The following is a 21826-nucleotide window of genomic DNA, read 5'->3' as shown; positions in this document are numbered from 1 at the left end:
TAGCCAGGGGTGTATATATCCTGCACTTTAAACGGGAAAACCGAGCCAAGTCAAACACCATGATCATCCCTCCTGACTCCATATGCCACTTGTGAGTCGTGCTCTGTTTTAGGATTGCTGCCAAAACAAATGTAAGTTGAAAGAGTTTAAATCAATAATGATTCCCTGTGTTTTATGGCGAGACATCTAGAAACATCTCACACGTCTCACGCTATCTGTGATTTCCAGTTCATGGCTGTGACCCGGATCTGACATGAATGTTTCTTAAACATTAAATACCATAGAAAATGTGTGAGTATAATGTTCAAACACCTGTATTGTGTAACCAGCAGGAACTCAGAGTGACTTGCTCAATGATCTTCAGCAAAGAGGATATTTGCCAACAGAAGGGACATAGTTGAGGGACAGGGACTCTCATTGCTGCCACCCACATATTTGCTCTGTGTTTGACCATTTGCTCAATACACAAGTGTCTCTCCGGGTCAGACCCAGAATACTAACAGAGATACCGATGAAAAAAATTACGTTTGTGTATTTTTAGGGATTTATTTTTCAAATTTTTCACAATGTTTGAGATTGATGACTTTTACGGAATATATGGCGGTTTATCCCACTGCAAAGGGGTCAATATTGAGACACCGTACATGCATGTGTACGTTTTAATATGAATGACATATCCACCATATATCCTGGTTATTAGTGCTGTAATTAAAAAATTATAACAAGCTGTCAAACAAAAAAAAAAACGGTCTTCCTCCAAGGTTCAATCAGGTCTTTTTTGCGAGTTAAACGTGACAAATCAAATTATAGTTCTTCTAAATAAATACAAGCTGTGCATCTGCCTGCTTCATAGTCAGACTGAAAACTGAGAAGATGACTATTGTTTTGGTCGGTATGTTTTTTTTTGTACGTAGGACATGATTTGACTCGGCAGGCACTGCTAAATAATAAAGCCAAAACGGGGGGAAATTGCTTTCAATAACAGAGCTAAACGCTGGCATCGTCGCTCCCTCTGACGACTCTCTCTCATTCAAGTCTGATTGGTCGGCCCAAGAGTGACGCGTTCCACACGCGACTCAATGTGCAGTGCACTGTATACACGATGCTAAGTGCGCTGCAGGTTGAGAGGAATCAAACAGCTAAACATCGTCTCTTGAATTTGAAGTGCGTTATTCTCCAGGCAGTAGACATGGTGGACTGTCACGAGAGCACAGCTCATCCCACTCCGACGTTTCAATGAGGCGGTAACGGTAAGCTAGCAGCTCCCCATTTGTTAACCCACAGTGGTGGAGCTAGCTTGTGTTAGCTAATGTAGCAAGGCTGTTTGCGTGGAAACACGTGTGAAGAAGAGAACGTTACCACACTGGTAAAAAAAACAACAAAAAAACTGTGAGTCTGGAGGAATTCACGTAATCATGTTAGTTAGGTAACCTGTGTGGGACACGTGTTGCAAAACATGTACAACCTTTGAGAATGCATTGATAATCTTCAGGTCTCTCAGCTCCTGAATTTCATGATTTTTTTTTTTTTTTTATGTGTGATAAAATACTTGTTTCTAAGTCATCTCTGTACAAAGAGACAGGAAGTAGAAAGTTCATGAATCTGCTTACCAGGCAAACTATGTGTAGCTTTATTTAAAAGTGAGATGAATCGATGTGGGAGCCCTGTCTGTAGTAACGCATCCGTTCTGTATTGCAGCAGTTGTTCAGGTTGTCAATTACTGTAACCGAAGAAGCCGCCGGAAGGGGAAGCAGATGCAAGGACGGCCGAGTAAGCTTTGAAAATCAGCATCCAACAAGTCCACACGGGCTCAGCTGGCCTCATCCGACTCTTTAAGTTTCAAGGGAATCTACATCCTTCTCTTGAACGGACATTAGAGACAATGGACCATGGTCAAGACAGAGTAGCATTCTGTTTCAGCTCTGCCGCACATGAGCTGTCGGGCTTGGATCTGCCTTCCCAGCAGCTGAGTAGATACCCGCAACGCTCTCATGTGACATTCTAACACATCTTTTCCAGATGCACCGAACACAGAGCCCCCGGGGCAAAGCGAAATACCTCAAGAAAAAGAAGGGGTTCCTGTCGTCGGTCAAGGGAGTTTCTCATCTCTCCAGGCGAGCCAAGAGACGCATGTGTTGCAAATTGCAGCTTTGGATGTGGCGAAAGCGGAGGGAGAAATTTCGTTTTGGGTTTTTCAGAGCAAAGAAAAGACCTTGTGGAATCGGCTCCGTCCCCTGCGACGGTGTGAAGACACAATCGCCGAAAAGCAAAAGCAAAGTTCCAACGTGCCACACGCCAAACCTAGAAGATTCAGTCAGAGCATCGGGCCTCATGTCGCCTCTCGGATGCGTTGCTGGAGATTCAGACTCGCTCGGAGGACAGGATTCCCTGCTGGAGCTTTGTGAGTCTGTCAACGAAACGTTGATCGCTTCCAATTTCTTGCACAACCTGGTTATGGACACGAACGTTTCCGCGGGCGACAACGGTCAAATCGTGCCCGCGGCAACGGTGCCGCCTCGGCAAACTGAAACTTCCGCACAGCTCGGTGGAATCACAGACCCTTTAAAACTTTCTCACAGGGTCAGACCCCCGTCGAGCACAGACAGCGGTGTGTGCCTGTTAACGGAACCTTTTAAAGAAGCAAGGACAGCGGTACCGGTTCAGAGGCTCGAGGTCGACGGCCCATCGGGACAATTCACTACTGTCGCTCCAGGTCAGGACCAGGCTACGGACAGAGACACCGATGAGAGAACCACCAGTGAAAAGACTTCTCAAGCTGATATCAGCACGCTGAGAAAAGAAATCCACGGTATATATATATGTATATTTTTGCTTTAAATTTCAGTTTTTCCACAGCTTTTTGAGGTAAAAATGTTTCCATGCCTTTTCTTTTTTTTTAATAGAATTTCTTGAGGACTTCTACAGAATGTACGGCTGTTTCATCCCGTTACATAAGAGAGACGTGTTGAGACATCTGGAGAGGAAGTTCAACACCGATTTCAGCGACAGGTACGTTTTGTCAAAAACGTCACTTTGCGCGACGAAAGCATGAAACAGAAAGATCTTCTGTTTGTGTGTCATCGTCTGCGGTGGCGGGAGCGACCACAGAAGCGGTTTTGGGTAGAAAGTGGGGAATCTGTCGTGATTTTTTTTTTTATAACTGGACCAAATTATATTTTATTTTTCTGTCTGTGCAGGAAAAATGTCATCTTCTCAGAAGTTATGAAATACCGAACTGCCGTTGTTCAGAAGCCTGTTCCCTCCTTCCAGGTGGTCTACAAGAAGCACACACTGACACTGGATGACTTGTCAACACTGGCGGATCAGAACTGGCTCAACGACCAGGTGATCCTCTAACGCGCCGAGACTTCAGTCTCTCTCTCTAAGCTTCGATCGGAAAGATGAAGAAAAGCCTGAACGTTTGTCCTGAATGTAACTTTGACTTACTAAATGTGTTGTTTCTGCCTCAGGTCATGAACATGTATGGAGAATTGATTCTGGAAGCTGCCCAACACAAGGTAACCTTCTACGTAGATGGCATGGTTTTTAATTCTCTAATTATATTTGGAGCACTAGATGAGTGACGTTTTTTTTTTTACCTGCCAGTGTTATTGAAATACTGCTGGTAATTAAAGGAATGGTTTGACATTTTCATCTCATTTTGGAAAATACGTATATTTGCTTTCTTACCACTCGCCTATCTGTATGCTATTATAAAATAATAATAATAATAATAATGCTATCAGCGAAATTCATCTTTAACTTTGTTTATTGTGCATTTTGTCTCCTTTTTTTTTTTTGGCAAATGAATCACACTTACATACGAATGTAGGGAGGTGGAGAGTAAGTCTATAACCATACAGGTGCTGGTTTATTTACATGATATTATAATAAGTGTATTATTAAATTGATATGAATATTTAAATATCACGGTTATTGTCGATACCGGTATACACCTCCTAATCAATCAGTAGCAGCACTAAGCTCACTCATTAACAGGTAAAGTGTCGTTTGTTTAATCCGTGCAAAAGCCAAAGTGTGAAAATGATAATTTGTGGTTTCATAAGGTTCTATATTGACTGTTTCATAAGGTTCTATATCGACTGTTTCATAAAGTTCTATATCGACTGTTTCATAAGGTTCTACAGTTGTGGTCAAAAGTTGACATACACTTGTAAAGAACATAATGTCATGGCTCTCTTGAGTTTCCAGTTATTTCTACAACTCTGATTTTTCTCTGATAGAGTGATTGGAACAGATACTTCTTTGTCACAAAAAACATTCATGAAGTTTGGTTCTTTCATGACTTTATTATGGGTTAACAGAAAAAGTGACAAAATCTGCTGGGTCAAAAATATACATACAGCAACATGAATTAGCAATTTTGGTGACTTAGAAAGTTGTGTCAATGAAATGAGCTTCATAGCATGGCCTCTTAACTTCTTGTGAGTGATTATGAGTGACTACAGCTGGTGACTTCTCTGAGGCCATTTAAATAGGGCTCATTGGATACAAACGCCCACAAACGCTACAATGGGAAAGTCAAAGGAGCTCAGCATGGATCTGAAAAAGCGAATCATTGACTTGAACAAGTCAGGAAAGTCACTTGGAGCCATTTCAAAGCAGCTGCAGGTCCCAAGAGCAACAGTGCAAACAATTGTTTGTAAGTATAAAGTGCATGGCACTGTTTTGTCACTGCCACGATCAGGAAGAAAACGCAAGCTATCACCTGCTGCTGAGAGAAAATTGGTCAGGAGGGTGAAGAGTCAACCGAGAACCACCAAAAAGCAGATCTGCCAAGAATTAGAAGCTGCTGGAACACAGGTGTCAGTGTCCACAGTCAAGCGTGTTTTGCATCTCCATGGACTGAGAGGCTGCCGTGCAAGAAGGAAGCCCTTGCTCCAAAAGCGGCACCTTAAGGCTCGACTGAAGTTTGCTGCTGATCACATGGACAAAGATAAGACCTTCTGGAGGAAAGTTCTGTGGTCAGACGAAACAAAAATCGAGCTGTTTGGCCACAATGCCCAGCAATATGTTTGGAGGAGAAAAGGTGAGGCCTTTAACCCCAAGAACACCGTGCCTACCGTCAAGCACGGTGGTGGTAGTATTATGCTGTGGGGCTGTTTTGCTGCCAATGGAACTGGTGCTTTACAGAGAGTAAATGGGATAATGAAGAAGGAGGATTACCTTCAAATTCTTCAAGATAACCTAAAATCATCAGCCCGAAGGTTGGGTCTTGGGCGCAGTTGGGTGTTCCAACAGGACAATGACCCCAAACGCACATCAAAAGTGGTAATGGAATGGCTAAATCAGGCTAGAATTAGGGTTTTAGAATGGCCTTCCCAAAGTCCTGACTTAAAATCCCATTGAGAACATGTGGACAATGCTGAAGAAACAAGTCCATGTCAGAAAGCCATCAAATTTAACTGAACTGCACCAATTCTGTCAAGAGGAGTGGTCAAAGATTCAACGAGAAGCTTGCCAGAAGCTTGTGGATGGCTACCAAAAGCGCCTAATTGAAGTGGAAATGGCCAAGAGACATGTAACCAAATATTAGCACTGCTGTATGTATATTTTTGACCCAGCAGATTTGATCACTTTTTCTGTTAACCCATAATAAAGTCATGAAAGAACCAAACTTCATGAATGTTTTTTGTGACAAAGAAGTATCTGTTCCAATCACTCTATCAGGGAAAAATCTGAGTTGTAGAAATAACGGGGAAACTCAAGAGAGCCATGACATTATGTTCTTTACAAGTGTATGTAAACTTTTGACCACAACTGTATATCGACTGTTTCATAAGGTTCTATATCGACTGTTTCATAAGGTTCTATATCGACTGTTTCTTGGTCGGATGCAGGGATTTCCTTGAGAGTGTGCTTAAAGAACTAACAGAAATAACAATTTTGAAAGTGCTATCAGGTTCAGGTTTATTTTTTTTATAATCTGAGTAATATGAAACATCTTTCACAGACGGATGGTTAGTGTAAGATTGTAATAATTCTTTTTTTTGAATCTCCTTTTGGTCCCGCCTCTTAGGTCCATTTTCTCAACAGCTTCTTCCACAGGCAGCTCATGACTAAAGGCTACGACGGCGTTAAGAGATGGACGAAGCAGGTTAGTCGAAGCTGGAAGTGGTGTCATGATATTTCTAAAGTCAAATTACTATGAGAAAAGATTTACATATTTTGGCATACTATGACTATTTTTATGGCATACTATACTATGACTTTTTATATTTTTGTCACACTATACTATTAAGTTTGTATGACTTTTTTTTAATTTTTTTTTTACATACACCATAACCTTTTATGGAATTCTTTCGACATACTATACTATGACTTTTTTACACTTTGACCTTTTTATTACTTATTTATGTTCTATTATTCTATAACATTTATTGACATTTAAATGATATTATAGTGACTCTCCATGACATTTTTAAAACATACTATAACTTTTTTCTGAAGTTTTTAATGTCATACTATTACGTTTGATGTGACTTTCTTTTGTTATACCATATTATGACATTTTATATCAAATTCTTTACTCTTAAACACATTTTTTTTTCAAACTTTTTAAGATATACTATAATATGACGTTTTAAAGGCATGCTATGGGATTTTATGAGATTTCAATGACATTCTCATGAAATACTATGTGATGACTTTTTATGACTTTTTTTTTAATATTCTCATGACATACCTAGTGTTTCTTTTATGACACCTGTGAGTGGCTTTAACCCCATCTTCCCTGCCCAGGTGGATTTGTTTTCAAAGAGTCTGCTCTTGGTGCCCATCCACCTGGAGGTTCACTGGTGTCTGGTGACCGCTGACATCGACAAAAAGAAGATCTGCCTTTACGACTCTCAAGGAAATGCACTCCAGAAGGTTGCAAGGGTAATTTTAATGTTTGTTTTTTGTCACTCTTAACAATCTACATGAACATTCCGGCGTGTTGAAATCTGCTTTACGTAGTAAAACTGTTGTTGTTCTCTTATGATAGAACATCCTGAAATACTTGATGACCGAAGCAAAGGAGAAGAAGCATGCAGATTTTGAAAGCGGTTGGGGAGTGTCATATGACGAGGTATTGTCTTTAGGTCTCATAGGCATGTCCTGGTGGGACAAGGGAATAAAACATGGCTGATGGTGATGCGTTGTCTCCCCCTGTTGCCCTTTTTACAGATCATCCCGCAGCAGACGAATGAAAACGACTGTGGAGTTTTTGTCTTGGAGGTACCAACGTGCTTTTTTTTCCCAACCTTCAGTCGCGGTGTCTGGTTGTTTGAACTCATTCCACACTAACTGCATGTCCTTTTTGTTCTTCACAGTACTGTAGATGCCTTGCTCTGGCAAAGCCACTGCAGTTTTCACAGAGGGACATACCAAAGATACGCAAGAGGATCTACAGAGAGCTCTGTGACTGTAAACTCCACGAGCAGGCCTGACGACTGGTCTTTCAGTAGTGTGTGTGTGTCGCTGATAATGTTTTGCTGTTTCTGATTATGGTGGGAAATCAGAGCAAAAGCTCCTTCAACAGCCTTCCAAGCACCACGGCCGACCCTGTAGTAGTGTCTTATATCGGGTGCGATCTGGTCATGCTCAATCGTTGTATGATAACTGTATTTATACGATCAGTGATTAATCAGGAATGTTTTTAAAGAAAGATATCTTCTTGTTCCTCTTAGACTTTGAGATGTTTACACATCTACAGTGCACCAACAGAGCCTTCCCCAATGGACTGCCTCTCCAGTCTCACCTGTCAGGGTCCTTGTCTGTGTCTTAAGTGTGTTACTTACTTTCTGGTATCTGCTCACCTTATTTGCACATTTTCTTAGTCTACTTTTGCTTCGTTCGATATTTGTTTGCATCATAGTTTTACCGTGTAAGCGCCAGATGAATAAAGAGAGGCTATTTCTTATTTTGTTCATCAAGAAAGTTTTAAGTTTGCCCCACTGGAATCGTTGCACAACGGCATTATGGTTATGAAGTAAATGAAACCAGACAGTTTGCAAACATTTCAAGAGTTTTATTTTGTGTTTTCAGCGTACAGATCAGGTTTTGTGTGGACTGCATACAGAATAGCCATCATTCAGATTAGGGTGAAAAGATATTTGTAAATACACATCTTCCTAGCTATAGACAGGTCTTTTATTCATATGCATTAGATTATAACTGTGTGAGTCCCTGAACATATAACGTACACGGATCAGAAAGCAGTGCCCCAGATAAAATAAGGAAATTTAATGTACAAGAAAGAGTCTAATTTTGTAGTTTTCAGTATGAGAACCGGACAAAATGTATAATTGCTGTAATAAATATGGTGCAATATTAATGTTAATTCATTACATGATTTTTTTTTTTTAAATACCTCTACCTATGTTGCATGTTAGTGCAGTTCGACACGGTCAGGGTCCTAATTGTTGACGTGGAATCCCCACTCAATTTCTGGCTCATCGTCGAGGCGTATCACAAGGTAGGACACCAGCTGGAAGAGGTTCTACCACAGGCCCAGGAAGAGGTTCTACCACAGGCCCAGGAAGAGGTTCTACCACAGGCCCAGGAAGAGGTTCTACCACAGGCTCAGGAAGAGGTTCTACCACAGGCCCAGGAAGAGGTGCAGGTGGAAGTCACTGACGTCCGTTTAGCAGTGGATCCCTGTGTCATCTCAAAACTGTTGATGAAGTTGAAGAAGCCTCCGTTCATTCACGGGTCCGAGGCATTATTCATACACATCATTCTCACAACTGGAAGGAGACATAAGACCGAAGGGTTGTAGAACAAAGAAAAGAAAATGCATCATGTAAAACATTACTGCAGAGTTAGGGCTAGCTTTGGCTCTGAACGATCCCAAACAAGCTGTTATCTGCCACAAGGGACACTGGTTAAGGCCCGGTGGTGGTCGACTATTAAAGCTAAGAAGAAAGACAGTCGTGGGAAATTTAAACCTACCTGTGGTATAGTGTTGAAAATGACAGCATGAAATCCAATTGGGAAGTTAAAACCTGCAGTTATTATTTTGGGGATTATCAAAGTCTTGGAGGGAGCAGAAACAAGCTCAAAAGACACATCACCTTTTAAGATGTCTTTTTCAACATACTATACTACCTTTTTATGACTTTTTTCAAAATGCTATACTATCATTTTTTTAATGACATTTTTATGACATACCGAACTATATTATATAACATTTTAGGAATTTTTTTGACATGCTATACTATGACTTTTTTCAGACTTTTTTTGACATACGACGACAACTTTTTCGACATATTCAATTCAATTTATTTAAAAAAAAAAAATTACAATTTTTAAATCAGAAATTAGCTTCAGAGGGCTTAACAATCTGTACGCATGCGATATCCTCTGTCCCGGGACCCTCACATCGGTACAGGAAAAACTCCCACCAAAAAAACCTTTAACAGGGAGGGAAAAAAAAGAAAGAAACCTTACAGGAGTAATACGATCTCTTTTAACAGACATACTGTGTTAGAGCAACCTGATAATAAGGAATTGCGGTAATCTAGTCTATAAGTAACAAATGCATGAACTATACTATGACTGGAAAAATTACTTTTTTCACACATTTTTTGAACAAACTAAACTTTGACTTTTTTCGACATACTTTACTATAACTTTTTTGATATGCTCTACTATGACTTTTTCAGATTTATTTTTAAACACTATTCAATGACTTATGACTTTTGTCAAAATGCTATACTATGACTTTTTATGACTTGTCAAAATGCTATACTATGACTATTTAACTGCATTTTTTCGACATACTATACTATGACTTTTTTTGACATACTATACTATGACTTTTTTGACATATCATACTATGACTTTTTTGACATACTATACTATGACTTTTTTTGACATACTATACTATGACTTTTTTTGACATACTATACTATGAATTTTTTCGACATACTTTATTATGACTTTTTTGACTAACTATACGATGACTTTTTTATGACTTGTCAAAATACTATACTATGAATATTTAACTGCATTTTTTGGACATACTATACTATGACTTTTTTGAAAATACTATACTATGACTTTTTATGACATTATACTATGACTTTTTTTGACATATCATACTATGACTTTTTTGACATACTATATTATGACTTTTTTGACATACTATATTATGACTTTTTATGACATATTATACTATGACTTTTTTGACATATCATACTATGACTTTTTTATGACATGCTATATTATTGCTTTTTCGACATACTTTACTATGACTTTTTTGACTAACTATACTATGACTTTTTTATGACTTGTCAAAATACTATACTATGAATATTTAACTGCATTTTTTGGACATATCATACGATGACTTTTTTATGACATACTATATTATGACTTTTTATGACATACTATACTATGACTTTTTTTGACATATACTATGACTTTTTTATGACATACTATATTATGACTTTTGTCAAAATGCTATACTATGAATATTTAATTGCATTTTTTTGACATACTATACTATGACTTTTTTGACATAATTTACTATGACTTTTTTTTATATACTATATTATTACTTTTTTTGACATACTATACTATGACTTTTTTTGACATACTACACTATGACTTTTTTGACATACTATACTATGAATTTTTTTGACATACTATACTGTCTTTTTTTGACATACTATACTATGACTTTTTTTGACTAATTATACTATGACTTTTTATGACTTTTGTCAAAATGCTATACTATGAATATTTAACTGCATTTTCTCAACATACTTTACTATGACTTTTTTCAACATACTTTACTATGACTTTTTTGATATGCTCTATTATGACTTTTTCAGATTTATTTTTAAACACTATTCAATGACTTATGACTTTTGTCAAAATACTATACTATGACTTTTTTATGACTTGTCAAAATGCTATACTATGAATATTTAATTGCATTTTTTCGACATACTATACTATGACTTTTTTTGACATGCTATATTATTGCTTTTTTCGACATACTTTACTATTACTTTTTGATATACTTTACTATGACTTTTTCAACATACTTTACTATGACTTTTTTTGATATGCTCTACTATGACTTTTTTCAGATTTATTTTTAAACACTATTCTATGACTTTTTATGACTTTTGTCAAAATGCCATACTATGAATATTTTATGACATTTTTGACTTACTTTACTATGACTTTTTTGACATACTAAATCATTACTTTTTCGACATACTTTACTATAACTTTTTTTGACATGCTATAGTATGACTTTTTTGACATACTTCACTATGACTTTTTTTACATACTATATTATTACTTTTTTGACATACTATACTATGACTTTTTTTGACATACTATACTATGAAGTTTTTCAACATACTTGACTATGACTTTTTCAACATACTTTACTATGACTTTTTTTGACATACTATACTATGACTTTTTTGATATGCTCTACTATGACTTTTTTAGATTTATTTTTAAACACTATTCAATGACTTATGACTTATGTCAAAATGCTATACTATGACTTTTTTATGACTTTTGTCAAAATGCTATACTATGAATATTTAACTGCATTTTTGGACATACTATACTATGACTTTTTTGACATACTATACTATGACTTTTTGATATGCTCTATTATGACTTTTTCAGATTTAATTTTAAACACTATTCAATGACTTATGACTTTTTTCAACATGCTATATTATTACTTTTTTTGACATACTTTACTATAACTTTTTTTTTTTAATCGCATGCATGAGCTAACTTCAAATCACATTCATGAGACAATTTGTCTAATTTCAGATGGGATTTTAGAGGAAATGATGCATAGTTACAAAATCATTTCACCTTAGGTTAATAGCAAACCATCTCAAGGTTTCATTGAGAGAACCAGGACATTCTGATGTAGCATTTCAAAATTAAAGCCCTTCAAAATTTGACATATTTTACTTGACTTTTTTCGACATACTATACTATGACTTTTTTCGACATACTATACTATGACTTTTTTTGACATACTTTACTATGACTTTTTTGACATACTATACTATTACTTTTTTGATATGCTCTACTATGACTTTTTCAGATTTATTTTTAAACATTATTCTATGACTTATGACTTTTTTCGACATACTATACTATGAGTTTTTTTTTACATACTTCACTATGACTTTTTTGACATACTTTACTATGATTTTTTTCAACATACTTTACTTTGACTTTTTTGAAATACTTTACTATGACTTTTTTGACATACTGTACTATGACTTTTTTATGGCTTTTGTCAAAATGCTATACTTTGAATATTTAACTGCATTTTTTCGAAATACTTTATGACTTTTTTTGACATACTAAACTATGACATTTTTTGACATACTATACTATGACTTTTTCGACAGACTATACTATGACTTTTTTCGACATACTATATTATTACTTTTTTTGACATACTTTACTATAACTTTTTTTTTAAATCGCATGCATGAGCTAACTTCAAATCACATTCATGAGACAATTTGTCTAATTTCAGATGGGATTTTAGAGGAAATGGTGTATAGTTACAAAATCATTTCACCTTAGGTTAATAGCAAACCATCTCAAGGTTTCATTGAGAGAACCAGGACATTCTGATGTAGCATTTCAAAATTAAAGCCCTTCAAAATTTGACATATTTTACTATGACTTTTTTCGACATACTATACTATGACTTTTTTGACATACTTTACTATGACTTTTTTGACATACTTTACTATGACTTTTTTGACATACTATACTATGACTTTTTTTGACATACTATACTATGACTTTTTTATGACTAACTATACTATGACTTTTTTATGACGTTTGTCAAAATGCTATACTATGAATATTTAACTGCATTTTTTCGACATACTATACTATGACTTTTTTTTTTACATACTTTACTATGACTTTTTTTGACATACTATACTATTACTTTTTTCAACATACTTTACTATGATTTTTTTGACATTTTTCTCTTTTATGACATTTTTCCGGCTTACTATATTGAGACTAATTTGGTTTTCATTTGACATTTGTTTGCATCATAGTTTACCTTGCCTCTCATAACCTGTCCTTACGTCCTCGTCGTGACAGGTGGAAGCAGGTAAAGCTGACCAACAGGGGCTCTGGTGAAATATAGGCCAATCCCCTGTGAAGCAGAAATTATTACAGAAACATTGATGAAAAGAAAGAAACCTTATAATCTAGGAGCTGAAGACTCTTCAGGTATACATGCTAAAGAGTCGATGAAAACCCAAACTGAAAGCCACATGGAGAGATAAGATGAGTAGCTACAAGATTTCTCTCCTAGGCGTGAGTGAAACCAGGTAGCTACAAACAGGAGAGCTCTAACTGGCCAGTAGCAAGTCCATACCTTATATACAGTCTATGGTCCATACTAAACTCTGAACACCCTGCCAAAAATGCTCCACACTCAGAGGAAGTGGGATTCATGCTCTCCAAAGACTACTACTCCCAACTCATCAGCCAATTCCAGGATCATCGCCGCAAGATTTCACCACCCAAAACCCAATCAGCTTTCAAGTCAATGTGATGCACACACCAACAACACTGATGTGGAATTAAAGGACCACTTCTACAATCCGCTACAACAGATATGCCAGGCCAGGAAAGACAAAGACATCTTAATACTCAGGGGCGACTTGAATGCAAAGGTTGGAAGAAACAGCAGTGGTTACAAACTTGTAACGGGAAAGCAAGGCATTGGCAGTATGCACAAAAACAGTGCAAGATTTGCAGACATCTGTGCAGTCTACAAACTGGTACGAAGGACAGTCTTTCCCCATAAAGCAATTTGGATATCGCCTCATCACAAAACAGAAAATTAGATTGACCACATAAGAATAACCCAAAAGTTCTGGCATTCTCTTCTTGATGTACAAGTGAAGAGGGGAGGAGACACTGGTTCACCTACTGACATAAAAAAAAAATGCAACAACTCCAGAGGCACTAGAGTCAAATTCAATATCAAACTATTCCAGGACATAGAAACAACTAAAATGTACCAGATCACCTTAAAAAACAGTTTCCAAACTGTATTATATGTTTTCATCGTACAGATCAGGTTCTGTATGCACTGCATGCAGAATAGCCTTCATCATTTATACTAGGGTACATAGATATTTATAAATACACAACTTCCTACTAACAGACAGGTATTCTATTCATATCCAGTAGATGATAACTGTATGTGAGTGTGTCCCTGAACAGTTAAAAACATACACTGATAAGAAAGCAATACTCCAGATAAAAGTGGAAAATTAAGGCACAAGACAAAGTCTCTAATGTGGGTTTCACTACGAGAACCATATAAAATGTATGAATATACAGTGTATTTACTGTATGGATCAATACATATTCATTAGCAAACACATCTATTCACAACGGACACATTTCTATAACTGGCCTCGTCAGTACACTAGATCAAATAAAATACAGTTTTAGACATAATGTATATTTACTGCAATTGTCCACCTTCTCTTCTTGTGAACTCTTTCCTTTTTTATAGAGATGATCACACATTACATGATTTTCGGGAACTGAATTTGTTAAAATGTACTCCAGTGTGACTCTCTACCTCGACCAAGTTTAGTCCAATTTGATAATGATAGAGAGTCAGGGGCCTAATCGTCCTCGTTGAATACCCACTCAATTTCTGGCTCATCGTCGAGGCGTATCACAAGGTAGGACACCAGCTGGAGGAGGTTCTGCCACAGGCCCAAGAAGAGGTACAGGTAGAAGTCACTGATGTCCATTTGACAGTGTATTCCTGAGTAATTCATATCACACACGCACTCAAAACTGTTGACGTAGTTGATGCAGAAGCCTCCGTTCATACACGGTTCCGAGGCGCATTCATCCACATCCTTCTCACACCTGCAAGGAAACATAGGACAGAAGGGGTCACAGAACACAGGCAAGAAAATGCACCATGTAAAACAACTCTAGAAAATTAGAGCCATCCCAAACAAACTGACTGAGCTTTTATCTGCCATAAGGGGGCACTGTGGTTAAGCCACGGCTGTGGTGGAGCGTTCCAACAGTTATGAAGGAGAATAAGGTGTGGAGAAACATAAAATAATCCTTAATCCATCTAAAAACAACGCCGATAAGAGCAGTGAGAGTGAAGGAAAACAGTTAAGTTGGTGGCTGTAAAGTCAAAACAATGAGCTGAATGACACTAAAAACTCTCTGTTGAACTGAGGGGAACTACAGAGTCGGGTAATTATTTTCTGTTGGTTGGTCAATTCAAGCAGTAGTAGCCATTCTATCCAATGATAATATCGAAACATTGACTATAGCAGCTTTAAGAACAGGCCCGGCTGGGTTTTGACAAGCTTTTCTGGCTTCATGACCCTGATTTTAGTTCCCATGATTCTCATGTGAATTTACAAATCGATTTTATGTCAGTTATGCTGTATTTAAAACACATAAAACTATTCCAATTTATTTTTTTTCTGGGTGGCTTTGTCTGGGTTAGCGGCCATTAGGTTCTGACCCCCAGGGTTGAGAAACCTCGAGGTCAGCAAATGACGATTTACTATAGTTAAACATATCCTACCACTGTCCCGTGAAACCAGACAGGCAGTAACAGCGGTCTTTTGCTTCTGAGCAATTTCCTCCATTAAAGCAGCTGTAGTTCCATCTTGTACCCGTGCATGTAGATACAGGCAACTGAGGAAGTCTTAACAAATAAAAGAACACAGAAAGAAAATGTCAATGGCCTCCAGCTTGGCACTGGTGGATTCAATATTTACTGGGTTAAGTGAAACAATGGAAGTGTGTTTATTTTCAATATTTTATGGAAAAGCACTCACGGATTGGTCTCAATGTACCATGGGATTTCAGGAATTTTCTCCCTGTAAGAGACCATTTTTGTAAATCAGTACAACACAGAGCTCATGTACCGATTACAGGTGTATGCTCCTGTAAACTTCATGTCACGGAGATAATGACAAATGTGGAAGAACTCACTCGCAGTAGTCCCCCGTCAGATTCTGAGGGCAGAGACAAGTGTAGCTATTGAAACCTTTGAGGCACGAGGCACCATGGCTGCAATTGCTGTTTTCACACACGTCAACTTCCACCTCACACCGTTTCCCACTGTAGCCCAGCTCACACACACACGTGAACCCCTCGTGTAGGCTGATGCAGTGGCCGTAGATGCAGGGGCTGGAGATGCAGGTGTCTGTTGGGTCTTGACAGAGTGGCCCCTTCCACTCAGAGGGACATGCGCAGTGGTGCAGGTCAAACAAGTCCTCACACACACCCTCGTTATCACAAGGGTTGAGTGCACACACACTGGCTCCCCAGCAGCCGTATCGTGGGTCAACGTTGACGTTTATCCTCGCAAACTGCTCCTCCTGAGGTCTGGGGAGGTTCAGCTCTGTGTTCAAGTAGAAAGGGAGGGGAAGGCCTCCAATCTCCACCGGGCCCAGACAGCCGGTTAGGTTCACTCCGGTGTCCATGCTCAGTCCTCCCAGGAAAATGTCTGCTCCCTCCCTAAGAAAATCCAGGTTCCCCGCAGCTGTTTCGGACATGCTTAGCTCCTTCTTGCCTCCATCCACAGCCAAGATCCACCGAGAAGTCGGGAGTGCCTGGTTCTCCATGCCGAGCTCCACAGCGTGCCACTCTCCATCACTGTTTGGACCCTTGCTTGGAACTGTCACCTTGTAGAAATCCTTGCCGGCCCCAGACTGGAGCTCCATGACCACATGAGCATTCAGTAGGGAGACAGTGAGGTAGTCGGAGTCTTTCTGTGCATGAATTAAGGTGGCGGTGGACCGTCTTGTTCGGAAGCTGAGGGAGACGCTGGCGAGGCTGCGCTTGATCTTCCCATTGCTTCGGTAGTGCAAAATACTGCTTTCAGCCCGAAATGTCACATTAGACAAACCTGGAGGAGAGAAATGGAAGAGACTTAATGAGCTGAAATGAAATTGTACTATTACATGTAGTTTCACCATTCATTTTCAATCTATTCCAGTGCCAGGACATAGTGCCCATTCTTACTATAATCACCAGCTGAACATTAAAGCCTCTGAAAACTTGGTTTCAAAACCTTAAAGAGTCACTTAACATCAGGCTGTAAAGCAGTTACTGCCCTCTCAGGTTGAACGTTTCAAGTTGCATTTCTAACCACTTCCAACGGTGATGTCACAGTCCTACAATACATTGTTATCACTGCAGGAACAGTTAAACCAAGAGGAAGTCATCAAAGACGAGATTTTCAGTGGGTGTTAATTTAGTCTTTAAGTTTTTATCACTAACATTTAATACTCATCATGACTAAATAGCCAACAATCAAAGTTAAAGTTTTGTAAAAAAACCCCAAAAAAAACATACTTTGAAGAATTTCTGCTTCATCAACTGGCATCATGCTTTGATGCATTGCTCAATCTTGATTGGTTCGTGATAGTATTGTCATTTTCCAACTGAGCCCACATCAAACCAGTGAGAAAAATACAGACAAAAACTCTAATACAGAAATGTTCACGGAGGTAACCAGTGGTCAAAGTATGAAGTTGATTTAATAAATATGTTTTTAGGGACTTTAAGCTGTTTAAACAGGGTCGTTAAAAAAATATATTGTCTGTTAAAGTGCACAACAGACAAAACAAGCTACGGGTACGCTGCATATTGTGTCATCAGCTGGGTCATTGGCGATGTGACATTGAGGAATCCACAAAAAAAAACCAGAGAAAAAAGGCTTCCCAAATATGTCACACAAAAGAGAAAAAGAGAAAAAGGGGACCACTGAATGCAGAAAAGTGAGAAAACTTAATATATGCTAAATATGTGTGGAAATACAGGTACTTATGCAACACGTCTTTGACTGGCAGCTACTCTGGATCAACAGCTCCTTTTCTCTCTATGAACATGTGACATCTCCAGGAAGACTCGCCATCATAAACGTCCACAGGCATGTGGTCCTAATCTGAGCAGGGATTACAACGTCTTAGAGGAATCCTGTGTAGGGTCCCCGCCTCGAAGCTGTTCTCTTCTGTAATCAGTCACACTGTAATTAATCAGAGCCTGCGCCAGTGAGACTGTGGAGAGTCCCTCCAGTGGACACAAACCAAGATCAGAAATGGGCTGGTATTATGAAAGGCATACACTTTTATTATGGATAAATAAAATCTTGGCAATGTTTTGTGGCTGTAACACATAATACTATTTAAAACATATTCCTCAGCCATTCTTAGACAGTCTCCGAGACTTGTTTATCCAGTGTATTTTGAAGACAAAGTTCTTTCTAAGACAGGAATAGTGCAACAACAGGTCCTAATGCAACAACAGGTCCTAATGCAACAACAGGTCCTCATCTCAGGACACTCACACTCGAAGCCCTGAGAGAGGGGTTGACAAACAGCCGTGGCGGGGCAGGGAGACAGCTCACACCATTTCACCTCCTCGCAGCGCTGCCCTGCGGTGTTGGGGGGGCAGTTACAGGTGAAATCGTCCCACATGGAGTAACACACTCCCCCATTGAGACAGGGGTTGACCTTATGGAGAGAAAAAAAAACATTCCAAATAAATCAAGACTAGCCTCTTATCAGTGTCCTCAGTCATTATGAGTGCAGACAAGGAATGAAAATGTGCCACCAGCTCATTGACGACAGTGAAATGACTCACATCACAGGCGTTGTCACTGCTGCATCCTTGCGCAACGTTGACCAGTTGCTCCAGGCTGTAAGATTCCACTGGAGTTGCGATGGGATAGAACTGCAGTCGCTTGCTGTTAATCCTCAGATCCTGGACACATCCTTTAAAGTAGCCACCAAACGAGGCAGAGGCCCTCGAGTCTGGTAGCCCCCCAACGAAAACCAGATCCCCAGGATGGGTCTGGATGGGCCGAATGGGTGTAGAGCCCCAGCTCTGGCCTGACTGGAACAACCTGGCTGCCATTCCTTCCAGCTTCACAGTCACCAGATGGAAATGGCCGTCGCTGACCGCGCCTCGACCAACGAGGGTCTCAAAGTGGTTGACCTGAACTTTAACCCTTCCCTCTTCCAGCCACAGGCGGAGGTACTGGCTCGTGCTGTTGGCCAGTATGAGGAGCAGGCCGCTGGATTGTCTGGAGCGAATGAACATGGATATAGTCACAGCATCATTTGGGTCATCGTCCAATGAGAAGACGGCATAACTCTCCAGGTCTTTTTTCCCAAATCTTGCTGTTATATACTCTGCATGGACACAGGGAAGAGAGAGAAAAAGCCATGAAAGTCCAACTTAAAGAAAACCTGATGACAAGCTGCCTAACTCTAAAACAAATAGCATGGCATTTTGGAAAATATGCCGATTCACTTTCTTAACAAGATCAAAAATAAAAGGAGTGAAACCACTGTCATGTCTGTTCATTAAATAGGAAGCTATACAGCCAGCAGCTGGTTAGCTTAGCTTAGCACCATTCTCCACCTGGCAGCTGCTAAGAGAAGACAATAGTCCAGCGCATAATCCCTATAAAAAAACGGCAAATTGTTGGTTTTACACTTTTGTTTCTTGAACAGTCAAAAAAAAAATTAAACAACGTGTTAATAGAAATATTCCCCCCTGTTGCAAGTTTGTTAATGCAGGAGCTGATGGGAAGCAAACAGGAACCAGGGTTTCCTTAACAACAGGATGGCAATGAAAAGGTCTATGCTATCTACGCTAGCCTGCTGCTGGTTGTAGCCTCCGGGTCAAATGGACAGACATGAGAGCTGTATTGATCTTCTCATCTATCTCTCTGCCAGAGAGCTAATAACTGTAAATTCCTGCAGTTATCAATGTCATGGACCATGATCCTTCATCAACTCAATGAGAGCTTGTTTTTGACAGACATGGTGAGGTTCTAGTCTACTTCCAGCTTTGCTTTGACAATGAATAATGCTCTCTGCTCATTGAAAAGAAGAAGCTTCTGAGAAAACCAACCAACAAAAATCATTCTGCATCGTGTGATCCACATGACTAATTTGTCGACGTGAAGGCATGCCAGGTGAACTCCTGAAACCACGTTTTTTTAATCCTCAGCCCAGGTGTTGCCGAATGCCTTCTAATTGCATGACTGTTTGGCTGAACACGGTGCTATTTCTACTGACTCTGTAAGCTCCTTTAAAGTCTACAGACTAATTTTATTATCCTGTTGGGAAGCTTTCTAGCTAATCATTGAGGTATCTCCACTGAGGTTGAACTTGACTTGACCTATACCTGTTTTTACGGCATGTTTTTACAGCATGTCTGGAAATTTGCCATTTGAACGCTGCAATTAAAAAGGAAAAAAAACACTTCACACGCATTTCAAAGTCAGTCAAAACATATGTGATACACATCATACACAAACACATGATAGATCAGTTTCATCCTTGAAGACTCTTGTCTGTTGTAGCGCCACTATTTCATAAATGAAACATGTCTTAGAGGTGTACAGGTGCCAAAAGTGGTGATGCCTCCTCAAAGTTAAGCCTTTATTTGGAGTGGTAACTTAAGTTTACTCGGGTTTTCTCAGAGGGGAAAAAAAGCAAAAAGGAAGGAAGGATTTTGAGAACTGAACCTCCTGGTTGCATTAATCTTGTTTCAATGAATTTGAAATGACTTGCAGCGAAGATAGTGTGCGTGTGAGAACATCTTACCATCTGCACAGTTGTTTCCCTCATATGGCCTGTGGCACTCACACATGTAGTTCCTCCAGCCCTGGCTTACACAGCGTCCTAGGTTCTGACAGGGGCTGTCGTCGCACTTGTCTTTGTCGCTGCATCCCACAGTGATGTTTTCCTGGACGTCTGAATCTTCTGACACTACAGCAGGCAACACCAGATGCGAGTCCACAAACACATCTCTGAAGCAGCCCAGGAAAGAAGGCGGGTAGTCTGCTTCATCCGCCGCTCTGCCCGAACCCCAGCTCCCACCCACTGCTCCTATGAAGAGGCTTTGACGAACTGTTCCAGGCTCGGGGAGAGCAGAGGCTTGCTCAAGCAGCTGGACCTTAGCGCCGGAGTCTCTGGCGCAGCTTCCTTCAGTGCAGAGCAGCCGGATGAGGCTGACCACGCCACCCAGAGATGCTTCGACCGTGTGCCACTTGTTGTTGGACAAGTACTCTGGCAGCTCCTGAACCAGCGTGCTGGAGCCTTGACCCCTCAGACTGCGGAGGGAAAGATGTCCGTCCATCAGCTCAATGCTGAGGAGCAGGTCGTCCACTCTGCGCTGCAAGAGGGTGCCGACCGGTCCTGCTGTCCTGAAGCTGAACGTCACATTAAGAGGAACCTCTTGGTCTAGAAGCTGAGTCTCGATGTACATGAAGCCTCGGGACTCAAATGAGAAGACGGTGGGGGTCTGGCATTGAGGGCCCGTGAAGCCGGCAAGGCAGATGCACGTGTGCTGATCATTGACAAGTGAGGGGGAGCATATTCCTCCATTCTCACATTGGTTGTCATCACACCCTGAAAGTGCAGTTGTGCAGTTCTCTCCTCCATATAGGCGCCCATTTTGGCGTTGTTGGGAGCAAAGGCATCTGAAACCTCCATCGTGGCTCTCACATAGACCACCATTTTGGCATGGCTGCTGTTCACATCCGTTGACGTCCTCATCGGAGAAAGTGCCTGAAAGAGACAAATCCAATCCAATATTAACTTATTAAAAGCAATCTATCAAGAAAAATGTAACTGCATGCAGTTTTTCTTCACATGTGTCAGTAAGGTTCAACGCTCTATCACAAACAGTGTCTCCAAGCATTACCTGCATAAAGCAACCACAACATCCACACTTGCACACTTAATCTCAACATTGTCCTCATCAA

General features: G+C 39.7%; 2 protein-coding genes across 5 annotated transcripts; one reads left to right on the top strand and one right to left on the bottom strand.

The window, feature by feature from the left end:
* Window positions 1-58: 58 nt before the first annotated feature.
* Window positions 59-7924, top strand: LOC137892869 (sentrin-specific protease 5-like). 4 transcript variants are annotated; one of them, XM_068738275.1, is made up of 10 exons: window positions 59-131; window positions 1699-2809; window positions 2904-3009; window positions 3198-3345; window positions 3471-3518; window positions 6041-6118; window positions 6763-6900; window positions 7007-7090; window positions 7189-7239; window positions 7335-7924. In XM_068738275.1, exons 2-10 carry the CDS (start codon window positions 2020-2022, stop codon window positions 7449-7451), a joined length of 1560 nt encoding a protein of 519 aa, XP_068594376.1. In that variant the 5' UTR covers window positions 59-131; window positions 1699-2019; the 3' UTR covers window positions 7452-7924. The 4 variants fall into 4 exon arrangements, with proteins under 4 accessions (XP_068594376.1, XP_068594375.1, XP_068594372.1 ...); XM_068738274.1 differs by lacking the exon at window positions 59-131 and adding an exon at window positions 1084-1250 and having other exon boundaries at window positions 1702-2809; XM_068738271.1 differs by lacking the exon at window positions 59-131 and adding an exon at window positions 1084-1250.
* Window positions 7925-14073: 6149 nt separating this feature from the next.
* On the bottom strand, window positions 14074-21787 carry LOC137892615 (protein crumbs homolog 1-like). Its single transcript, XM_068737894.1, has 8 exons — window positions 21766-21787; window positions 20664-21659; window positions 18688-19238; window positions 18392-18557; window positions 16030-16948; window positions 15873-15914; window positions 15617-15739; window positions 14074-14931 (listed from the first exon to the last, which is right to left on the bottom strand). Exons 1-8 carry the CDS (start codon window positions 21785-21787, stop codon window positions 14679-14681), a joined length of 3072 nt encoding a protein of 1023 aa, XP_068593995.1. The 3' UTR covers window positions 14074-14678.
* Window positions 21788-21826: the final 39 nt, after the last annotated feature.

The sequence above is a fragment of the Cebidichthys violaceus genome, unplaced genomic scaffold (genome assembly GCF_023349555.1).
Source record: "Cebidichthys violaceus isolate CVI_PGR_0920_01 unplaced genomic scaffold, fCebVio1.0.p SCAF_8, whole genome shotgun sequence".
NCBI classification, from domain to species: domain Eukaryota; kingdom Metazoa; phylum Chordata; class Actinopteri; order Perciformes; family Stichaeidae; genus Cebidichthys; species Cebidichthys violaceus.
The sequence above is the reverse complement of the archived record's forward strand: the minus strand, read 5'-3'. Positions and strand labels throughout refer to the sequence as shown.

Bases quoted from the DNA above. Each gene is read 5' to 3' on its own strand.
- LOC137892869 (XM_068738275.1), top strand. From the start codon at position 2,020: ATGCACCGAACACAGAGCCCCCGGGGCAAAGCGAAATACCTCAAGAAA. The intron at 2,810-2,903 runs GTATATATATAT...TTTTTTTAATAG, and splicing joins GCTGAGAAAAGAAATCCACG to AATTTCTTGAGGACTTCTAC. The intron at 7,240-7,334 runs GTACCAACGTGC...TGTTCTTCACAG, and splicing joins GTGGAGTTTTTGTCTTGGAG to TACTGTAGATGCCTTGCTCT.
- LOC137892615 (XM_068737894.1), bottom strand. From the start codon at position 21,787: ATGTTGTGGTTGCTTTATGCAG. The intron at 18,558-18,687 runs GTGAGTCATTTC...TCTCTCCATAAG, and splicing joins GCAGTGACAACGCCTGTGAT to GTCAACCCCTGTCTCAATGG. The intron at 16,949-18,391 runs GTGAGTGTCCTG...TCTCTCCTCCAG, and splicing joins CCTCTCTCAGGGCTTCGAGT to GTTTGTCTAATGTGACATTT.